General features: G+C 42.6%; 2 protein-coding genes across 3 annotated transcripts; one reads left to right on the top strand and one right to left on the bottom strand.

The window, feature by feature from the left end:
• Window positions 1-4,892: 4,892 nt before the first annotated feature.
• Window positions 4,893-9,318, bottom strand: ccdc78 (coiled-coil domain containing 78). Of its 2 annotated transcripts, XM_010888889.3 has the most exons (14): window positions 9,163-9,318; window positions 8,853-8,984; window positions 8,669-8,755; window positions 8,185-8,553; window positions 7,921-7,971; window positions 7,682-7,770; window positions 7,270-7,348; window positions 7,004-7,129; window positions 6,575-6,774; window positions 5,981-6,155; window positions 5,717-5,760; window positions 5,547-5,628; window positions 5,326-5,426; window positions 4,893-5,100 (listed from the first exon to the last, which is right to left on the bottom strand). In XM_010888889.3, exons 1-14 carry the CDS (start codon window positions 9,235-9,237, stop codon window positions 5,016-5,018), a joined length of 1,695 nt encoding a protein of 564 aa, XP_010887191.3. In that variant the 5' UTR covers window positions 9,238-9,318; the 3' UTR covers window positions 4,893-5,015. The 2 variants fall into 2 exon arrangements, 1 of the variants encoding a protein (XP_010887191.3); XR_002196783.2 differs by lacking the exons at window positions 4,893-5,100; window positions 5,717-5,760 and having other exon boundaries at window positions 5,337-5,426.
• A 245-nt stretch (window positions 9,319-9,563) lies between these two features.
• Window positions 9,564-10,216, top strand: LOC105021314 (tctex1 domain-containing protein 3). Its single transcript, XM_010888890.3, has one exon. It carries the CDS (start codon window positions 9,646-9,648, stop codon window positions 10,156-10,158), a length of 513 nt encoding a protein of 170 aa, XP_010887192.2. The 5' UTR covers window positions 9,564-9,645; the 3' UTR covers window positions 10,159-10,216.
• Window positions 10,217-10,223: the final 7 nt, after the last annotated feature.

Below are 10,223 nucleotides of genomic sequence, written 5' to 3'. Positions count from 1 at the left end.
CATTACGGACAAAATCCCACTTCCCATTCCCCCCCGCTCCGCACCCCCTTTCCCCCAATTCAAAGTTGGCATGCACCCTAAAAGGGGGATTGGGGGTGATGTGCATGATATGACTCTCCTTCCCTCCCTCCTTTTCCATTCTCTACCTCCATCCCTCGTCTCCCATTCTCTACCTCTCTTGCTGTTCCGCTCCTCAATTTTCCGATCCTCTAGCTGTTTTTCAGTTGCAGTGTTGAGTCACTCCTAACCAGCTGTTATTGTTACGGACTCCATCGTTCCACATTTAGGCTAAAGAAGTGTCTATGAAACATTAACACAATTCAGACCCTAATTTGATCATGTCAAGTCGCAACAGACAGGTTGATTTTGCACTGTTGGTGTGCCAGCTGTAAGGCAATACCACGAACAACTGTGTGCGGACACCGTTTGGTCAATGTTGTGGAACGAACAAATGCACTGGGCCTTTAACTGTAAGAAAGATTTAAAGAGAGTATGGATTCCTCGGAGGCCCGCTGTGGTCTGGACTGTGCTTTCATCTCGCCCTCCTCTGCAACGCACTCAGGGTTGTGGGAGTTTCAGCATAAAATGTAATGACATTATTCTCACCCGAGTGATCATTCATTGTCAGTACGTTTTCTTCTCCTCAGCTCGTGGAATTGACATAAGCTATACAAACATTCCTGGCATTTCTTTCTCAAGGCCGGATTTATTTGGGACCTCTAGACAGGGAACCAATGTCGTGAGCACCATCCTGTGGCTATTAGGTGTGGAGACATGCATAAAAATAAGTATTCATTAAAATGCCATTCCAAGCAATGTCAGCTGTTTTACTGCAACCTAAGCTTATTGTACACAACATAGGTTATTTTTAAGCAATAAGGCAAGAGGTGATGTGGTATGTAGCCAACAAGTTGCCTGGATACAGCAATTAGCCATGGTATATTGGCAATTCACCATACACCCCAGATATAACTTATTGCTATTATAAAATGGTTACCTTTGCAATTAGAACATAGAAAATATAACACTTTATTTTGAGATTCCCAAAGGTGAGTCTGCAGATGCTGTAGAGATTATCCAGTGACTATCAGTAACATTTAAATTAACTGTTGACTAATTCTATTAAACCTTACACTTGATACTCACCCTTACCTGTTTTTACCCTAAACCTTCTTCAAAATCTGCTCTTAACCTTACCAAGCAGCTGCTTATCAACAGATATTTTGTTGAACGTTTGTATTACTGTTGATACAAATCTACAGATCGAAAGCTGTGACCCTGAAAATAAAGTGAAACCATAGAGTCATGTCAAACCTGCGGTATACAGTCTCACATATCACATACCGCTTTCCGACAATCAGCACTCAGGATTCCAACCACAAGGTTTATAACTTGATTTAATCATTATTATGAAATATTTAATCAAAAAATAAAGGTAATGACTATTTCTTTTTTCATTCGAGTTGGATGATTGACAGTTAAGGCTGTAAGGGTGGATGTTAGATGCAGGTAAACTGGCCCCTCCCTCTGCAAGAAATACTAAATGTGTCACCTCAACTACCCTACTCACTTGCCTTTGTTGACAGTTACGATGTGGTTGTGAAATAAAACAAATTATTACAACACCTTCCTGAAACAAGCTTTCCAACTGAATTATCAGCACTCTGATCATTCATTCCCCTTCCAAAAAAAATATTTCAATGACATTTTCATGTCTGACACTCATTTCAGTGTTAAAATTGGGCTTCAGTTTCTCTAAATGGTCAATCAGTAATGAACACGTCTGATCCTGCCCCATCCTGATGCAAATTAAATAAATACTCATTCCTCTTACTAGCTCCATAGGATTCCTCTAAAAATGCCTCATTGACATTTATCAGTCTATCAGATCAATTTGTCTGTATCTCCTCCAGCATTTGTTTCCTGAACTCACTCTGCTTCTTGGTCTTTGAGAAAAGGATGTTGCTCTGCAAATCATGTCAATGTGGGACCCTTTTTCAACCGACATTCCAGTGTCGCAGGAATTACGTAAATATGTAACTATTTTGGTAAACGCAATTATGTCCAGCATAAAAATATCAGCAGTGCTATTACATTCAATATCAACTTATCCCAGTGCTACCGGTCCTAAATATCTTGTAACTACTGTACGTACTGTACTTCTCAATATGTGAGAAGTGCTGTTTATATACCATCAGAAACCGGCTCAGTGGCAGTTATGAACGTATTAATAGTTAAATAGAGGTGTTGTTTGTAAGGGTGTTATGGTCGGGGCTGTTGTGAGATGGTATTGTTTAGACAGGCGTTCTCTTTTTTTGTAACCGTAACCTGATTTCTAGCCCTAACACCAGTAATGTCTTGCCTAACCTTAACCCCAAGTTAACCTTAACCATAAATGCCATTCATAATGAGGTGTTTTAAATTTTGAACTGATTACGTTAAGGAGCAACATAACAGCTAAACATTAAGGAAGAATAGCACTGAGGATATGTTGACAGGGAACGTAATTGTGTTCAAACTGAACGTAATCATGGCTGACAAATTAGTTGTACATAATTCCTGAGAGGTATAGTTGCCTACTCGCTGCAGCTACATATGTCTAAGGCCGACTTAATGTGTCACACTGGCACAGAAACAATTCTACTATGATCAGGAACAGCATTTGTTGGGTGGAAAACCCCACACTTTTCTCTCCTCCTTTTCTCTTCTCATCTCTCTCTTTTAACCAGTATCTCAAGTTCTGATGTTTGTTCACCTAATGCTTTGATCTCTCCATTATTGGGTAATCCCTCTATTTTCTAGTCCTGCATTTCCAGGTCTGTTTGCAGTAAAAGCTCTCTATGGTTCCAGACAGCATCTTATTGTCCTGTTCCAGCAGATGTAGAATTTAGATAATTCTCTACCAGCGCTGCATATCTGGACACAGCAATTTCTGGCCATTCTTCTTAAAAAAATTGCTCAAGAGCCGTCAAGTTGAAAGGGGACCTTTGGTGAACAGCAATTTTCAACCCTTTCCACATCAAACTACAAAGTAATTTACAGCGTCAGCTGCAATTTTTTAAACTGCATTATGCTAGATTGTGCATGCTAATTGTTGGAGCTAACAAACTGACAACACTTCCCATTGGGGCAGGAACTGTTTGTCCATGGTGATGAACTGAGCACAGCTGTCTTCTGTGCTGAAATGTGTGGCTAAACTAGGTAAACATACATGAATAGTACTGTAGATCGGTTATGAAACAACAGCTTCCATGAGATGAAAAATTCCCCAAATTTCCAAGTGTTTGCATCTTTTGAATTCATAAGGGGAGAGAAGATTTTGCCCAAGGACTTGCTGGTAATTTTGCAAAAGACAGGAATTTAGCGCTTTGTCCTCGTTCCAGTCTCTTCTGTTAACATATATGGACCCAGTACTATTGAACAATCAATTAACCAAGAACAATCAATTATGCAAGACGCTAGATGTGTGTTAACAGAGATTACTAGGCTTTGATTTGAGGCCCTGTCCTGATGAATTGTTACATCTTTGCCCATTCATCATCTGGTGCTACAAGCATATTGTTGCACATTGTCTGGCTTTGTTCGGCTACCTAACTCTAAATCTGTAAGCAAACTGTATTTAAATAAACATACACCCAGGCAATAGATTGTTAACACAGACAGGGCAGCAACATTAATCATTGAAAAAGTGGGTTGCTTCTAAGGCAAGTAGCCCCAAGAGGTTTGTTATAAGGCATTAAGATCTGGACATTCATGCATTTAGTGTTGAGGATGACACACTTACGCAACAAGGTTAAAGGTTTTATTTTTCCCCCTCAAACATTTCAGTTTGTTTTTCAATTGAATTATTCACGTTATGGGTCACATTAAAGGTGGAAAATGTTCTTACATGATTTATCTTGGTCTAATTCTTTTACATCACAAGAACCTGGCATTTTTACAGGGGTGTGTAGACTTTTTATATCCATTGCATATATTCAGTGGGGAGAACAAGTATTTGATACACTGCTGATTTTTCAGGTTTTCCTACTTACAAAGCCTGCTCAAGCCAGCGCATGTCCAGGCCCATCTGAAGTTTGCCAATGACCATCTGGATGATCCAGAGGAGGAATGGGAGAAGGTCATGTGGTCTAATAAGACAAAAATAGAACTTTTTGGTCTAAACTCCACTCGCCGTGTTTGGAGGAAGAAGAAGGATGAGTACAACCCCAAGAACACCATCCCAACGGTGAAGCATGGAGGTGGAAACATTATTCTTTGGGAATGCTTTTCTGCAAAGGGGACAGGATGACTGCACCGTATTGAGGGGAGAATGGATGGGGCCATGTATCGCGAGATCTTGGGCAACAACCTCCTTCCCTCAGTAAGAGTATTGAAGATGGGTCGTGGCTGGGTCTTCCAGCATGACAACGACCCGGGAACACACAGCCAGGGCAACTAAGGAGTGGCTCCGTAAGAACCATCTCAAGGTCCTGGAGTGTCCTAGCCAGTCTCCAGACCTGAACCCAATAGAAGATCTTTGGAGGGAGCTGAAAGTCTGTATTGCCCAGTGACAGCCCCAAAACCTGAAGGATCAGGAGAAGCTCTGTATGGAGGAGTGGGCCAAAATCCATGCTGCAGTGTGTGCTAACCTGGTCAAGAACTACAGGAAACTTATGATCTCTGTAATTGTTTCTGTACCAAATATTAAGTTCTGCTTTTCTGATGTATCAAATACTTATGTCATGCAATAAAATGCAAATTAATTACTTAATTCATACAATGTGATTTTCTGGATTTTTGTTATAGACTCCGTCATTCACAGTACCTATGATAAAAATGACAGACTTCTACATGCTTTGTAAGTGGGAAAACCTGCAAAATCGGCAGTGTATCAAATACTTGTTCTCCCCCTGTATAAATATGAGCTATGATTATAAACATTAGAAAAGGTTATCGGTTATCTTTTTTTGGGGGGTGGTTCGGGGGCGGGGTCATATATCATAGCTTGGATTCCTGATGGAGTGACCAAATAGTCAGGGTTTAGGCGCCCCAGTGCTGTGGGCGGGTCCTGTTTCCAAGCCCAGTAGTCTACGCAGCCGTGTGATCTCCTTCTTATACCTGTAAAGGGGCAAGGGTCACCTAAACATGCTTTGTTAACACACAGTGAATCCTAGCTATCTATCCTAAATCCCTGCCTTCGCCTGAATAGGCCTACTGAATCTGTAAGGGGCCCAATAAGTAGGTATAGGAGGACATTTTAAGATATTTTCTACAAAAGTTATTTGTATGAAATTAGAATACACATAGGATAGGTTCTATGAGTAAGAGATATTCTGTTATTACCTGCCCAGGTGCTTGTCAACATTCTCCTGCAGCTCTAACACCTGCTGCTCTGCAACTGTAGCCCTGGAGATGAGCTGGGCACGCTCTCCCACTAGGCCCTCCTGATTGGACAATAATGACGTCATATATGAATTGACAGTACAACAGTTTTTGTAGTTTTTACTTATAAAAGGGTGTGTGGAGTAGTGAAGTCTGATTTATTTAAGTCGAGGGGTATTTACTTGTATAGTATTAGTGATCTCACGTAGTTGTTTCGGAATGTCAGCCCAGGCCTCTTCAGATATCTGGCCTGATGTTCCAGACCTTCACAAGATTACAGGATAAATCATGGATTGCTTCAGGGATATGTTAGCATTAGAAATAATTCCTAGTTGTTAGAGATATTACTCACTCCTGAACGTTGACAGACTGAATATGTCTGGCAAAAACAGCAGACTGAAAAATAATAAAAACAATATAAAATAATAAAATAAAAAAAATTGGCAACATTTTATGAAACACTGAAACTCAATAACAAATCTCTCCTTAAATCAAACTCAATAATCAGTGTGTCGTTAAATCAAACTCAATAGTCAGTGTGTCCTTAAATCAAACTCAATAGTCAGTGTGTCCTTAAATCAGTCTAAATGCAGATGCTCATCCTCTGTGCAACTACCAGATCCTGGGCCTCTCTGAGCTGGCCCTCCAGTCTGGCCTTGTCCTGTCGCAGGAGCTGGATCTCTCTGTCCATCTCCCCCCGCAGCTCACTGGGCTCAAGGCTGAAGTGGGCCTCGGGGGGGCCGGCCTCCAGACCGCTCTCTGGCTGGGACAGGACCTGTTCCCTCTGCACCCTGACATATACACAGTACACACACACTCATGTTTCTCTTAGAGGAGACCACAAAAACAATTCCATATGAAAAAGCATTCCATGTATTCTTCATCCTATACCTAAAACTAACCTGAATTCTAAAATTAACTCCAGTTCACCATAAACCTAATCCCTAAGACTGGCTTAAAAGAGAGATAAGGACAGAAGTGTCAGATTTGAATACTAACTCCAGTCCCCTCATGCAAAGTAGAACCAGGATCACACAAACATGCAGAGACAGTTGGCATGTGAGTGTTTGTTTGGTATTGCAAAATCAAGAATTTGCACCCGATGACTGTTAATGCCTCATATCAGTCAATTGGTACCAACTTGTTGTTTTCGTATGAGAGGCAGTCTACAACAGTGTATAAAGTAGCAAAAAAGGTGAGAGGGGTTAACCTGTATGCAATAAGCAGGGCTTGATGACTCCTAATGATCCTCTGCAGTCTCTTCTTGTAGGAGCGGGCGGCTGTGGCGAGCTGCTCCTCCCTGGCCCTGTAGGAGGCTCGCACCTCCTGCAGCATGCTGTCCACGAAGCCCCTCAGCTTGGCCTTCTCCGGGGGGCCCCCCCCCCCCTTCTCCAGATGATCCATATGCTCCTGGAGACAAGAGGCAGAGCCTGGATTTCTTGGCACGAGCAGCGTGGGCGGCCTGTGGCGGCCTGGGCGGACTGTGGCGCGGTGTCGGGAAAGGATGTGGTGGTGTTTGTAGTAGGAAGACAGTCTTTATGTCTGCCTGTCCAGTCTGCCAACCCTGGCATCTGTTTCTGTGTGTTTATAGTATGCACAGCGTCCGCGTTTGTGTGCGCGAGTGCATCTGCGTACTCACAGAGAGGTCCTGCAGGTAGTGGACCAGTCTGGCACGGTACTCCTCGTTCAGCTCCTTCACCCGCATCTGCAGCCTGGAGTTCTCCTCCTCTGCCTCATTCAGCTGGCTCTGAGAGCTCAGCAGGACCTGAATGAGAGAAAACGGCGTATACAGACAAACCCACACACTGAATAAGGATTTGCCCAAGAATTTAAAGTAGGAAATTCTGAATGAAGACGGCGTAACGGAAGCAATAAAATGGTACAAGATGGGGCTCTTTGGCTTACGGCATTCCGCTCGGCCAGTTTCTGCTGGGTGTCGCGGATCACCCTCTTGTTCTCCTGTTGCTCTTTGCCCATGGCTACCCTGAAGACCCGTTTCCATTCCGGGAGAATTCCACATATGTCAGAGACCACATGGGGGAGGAGACCACATCAAAAGACAACATCATCGCACAAAAGCCCAAATTGAGTCAGGGACTACAGTGAGATGAAAACCATATCAAAGACGAAACCACAAAGCAGACGTGGGTTCCGGTGGATGAAGAGCCTAGAACCAGTTAGCGCGGTAGATGACAGAGAGGGTTCATGTGTCTCGTTGCTTCAATCGTTACTGTTTAAAGCAGCCAGAGAAGATTTTGTGGGTGCAGGCTTTCAATGTGAAGATGTGAGACTTGGACTAGCGTGCATCTACACTCACACTTTCTCCTCCAATCTGCACTGCTGCTCATCGTAGCTCTTCCTCATCTGTTCCAGCATGTCTTTGATTGCGTCCTGGTTTCCTGGCAGCTACATGAAATGGATAGGGTTTATTATAAAAGCTAATCTGACCATTGTTCAACTGTTACTCTTATAAAATTACTATTCATCTCTCTGATATATTACCAGCAGAATTCAGTTAAGAAGTATTACTAACACAGAGATAAAAATAATACCCACACTTTTCTCCACAAATGTGCATTCTTGGTCAATCACAGAAAGTCCCTCGGGCTGTTAAAAGATAATTAAATATTTGAGCAATAATAAAGTTATTGAACCGTATGTGACTAGCATATCAGATGTTCTTTTAACCTATTTTGTTAATGCCTTGTGGGAAACGGGGTCGGATGTTTTCAGATAACTCTCTGTCAAAAAAAACACACAGAGAAATTTGAAAAGGGAGTAGTGGTTGTCAATGTCAATTAAACCAAACCTCCATCTCACCCGAATTCTATTGTGAGACATCCGGCTGACCAACAGCCGCACCCTGTCCATCTCCTGAGCAGTCTGCCCGTGGACTTCCTCTGTAGAGGCTATCACGCATCGCTGCTGTTCCTCCGTCTGCCTGAGGAGGGCGTCGCGAGCCTGGGCCAGGCCAAGCAGTTCGCTGCTTAGCTTGTCATTGTGGTCTACCTCCCTCTTGTAGGCCTTGGTGAGGGCAAGGTAGTTCCTCTTCAGGGTCATATACTCCTCCGTGAGGTCACTTTCTGTCCTCTCGGCCACATGCAGACGTGCAGTGATGGACTGGATTTCCCGGTGGAGCCGGTCTCGCTCTATCTCCATCTCCATCAACATGCCTTCCTGGGACAGGATCTGAGAAGGGTAACATTCATTCATTTAACTGGAATTGATCCAAAACTGGCTTCCCATTAAATAGGTTGAATAGGGCACAGAGATCTGAAATGATTATGATATGATAATGATCTACCTTGTTTTTCAGCCCAAAAGATTCCTCTTCAAATTGCTCCCTTACTTTGTTGTTTTGTATCTGTTCCTCAACAAGCTCCTTGGATATCTGACGGATGAAGGGATACAAGATACAAGTCCATTTTAATAAAAAATTCCAATTGGACCTAGTAATGCAATTAAGCTGCTGGTCTCATAGACCCTACCTTCAGTTTTTCCTCTTCACACGAGACCAGTTTCGAGGATAGGTCAGTCTTCGAGCCTGCCAGCTGGCCCAACTTGTTCTCAAGGTAACCCAGTTTGGTAAAGAGGAGTTCATTTTTGTCACGGAGCTGGACCTATAATCGTGTTTAATTAATGTTGGTATTTAATGAAATACTTCGCTTAAATTATTTATAAAGGTTTTTGTAACAAGGTTTTTGGATCATGTAGGGACCATGAAATGAGTCTAGAAAATACAGTACAACGTAATGTGCAACTAAATGTTGAGTTATTTGACCAAAGTAAATTACTTACATTTTCATCTGCCAAAGAACACATTTGGTCCTTTAGCTCATTTAACGATGGAAGTTGTTCCCGGGAAAAGTCCATATTTGTATTATTATTAGTAACAGTACAAAGCCAGGAGAGTTTGATCAAGTATCCAGTCCTGGCTTAAAAGTTGTATCAACACTTGTTGTTGCCATGGTCCCTACATGATACATGGCCAACATTTGTTTTACGGTTTTGGGACATATATGAAATATACCTATTTAATGGAATGCACTGCGTCTCGTAATATGTATAATTTTTTTGTTGGTGAAAGTAGTATTTTTAAACTAGTTCAAACGTCAACGCTCGGGCGTCAAAACAACTAAAGCTTGTTCAGAAAGCGTCCCAACACTGCCCTCGTGCGATGACAGTTGGAACAGCTGGAGTTACTGTAGTACTTTTACAACTTGCCGAGCCTTCAGATTAGCAAACATAAAAACACAGTCGTTTGTTTCAACTTTTCCAATAATGATTGAGCGAGTTCCCATAGATGTCCGTACTGGTTTTCGTAAAGAAAGCCGTACTGAAAGGCTTCGAGGATCTACCGTGGACTTTGAGATGCGTGACAACGACGACTCCCACCCAGTGAAACGGGGGTCCTCAGTTTGGAAGTCGGGGTCCAAAGGGAAATTAGCCAACACCTACAGGTTAGGACCAAAGCAGAAGTTTCTTCCCCATTTCATTAAGAAGAAATGTGACGAATTGATGAACAACTCATTTGGTGAGATTGCCTACGACCACGATAAGTGCAAAGATGTGGCTGATAAAGTGGCGGCAGATATCCTAGCGTTTTGCACAGAGCAGGTGTTCGACCGGTACAGGTACGTGGTCAGAGTGGTTGTAGGCGACAAGAAGGACCAGACGGTGAAGATTGCCAGTCGAACCCTATGGGACGTCGAAAAGGACAACTTTCTGACTCTCAAATGTGAGAACAGACACATTTTCGCAGTTGGCATGGTTTTTGCCATTTCTTTCGAATGATTGGAGTCAGTGTAAATACAATAATTTTCTTGGCCTGCGAATAAATGAACGAGACATTTGTGGCT

The sequence above is a fragment of the Esox lucius genome, chromosome 5, assembly GCF_011004845.1.
Source record: "Esox lucius isolate fEsoLuc1 chromosome 5, fEsoLuc1.pri, whole genome shotgun sequence".
In the NCBI taxonomy this organism is placed as follows: Eukaryota; Metazoa; Chordata; class Actinopteri; order Esociformes; family Esocidae; genus Esox; species Esox lucius.
This window is presented reverse-complemented; position numbering and strand designations above follow the sequence as displayed.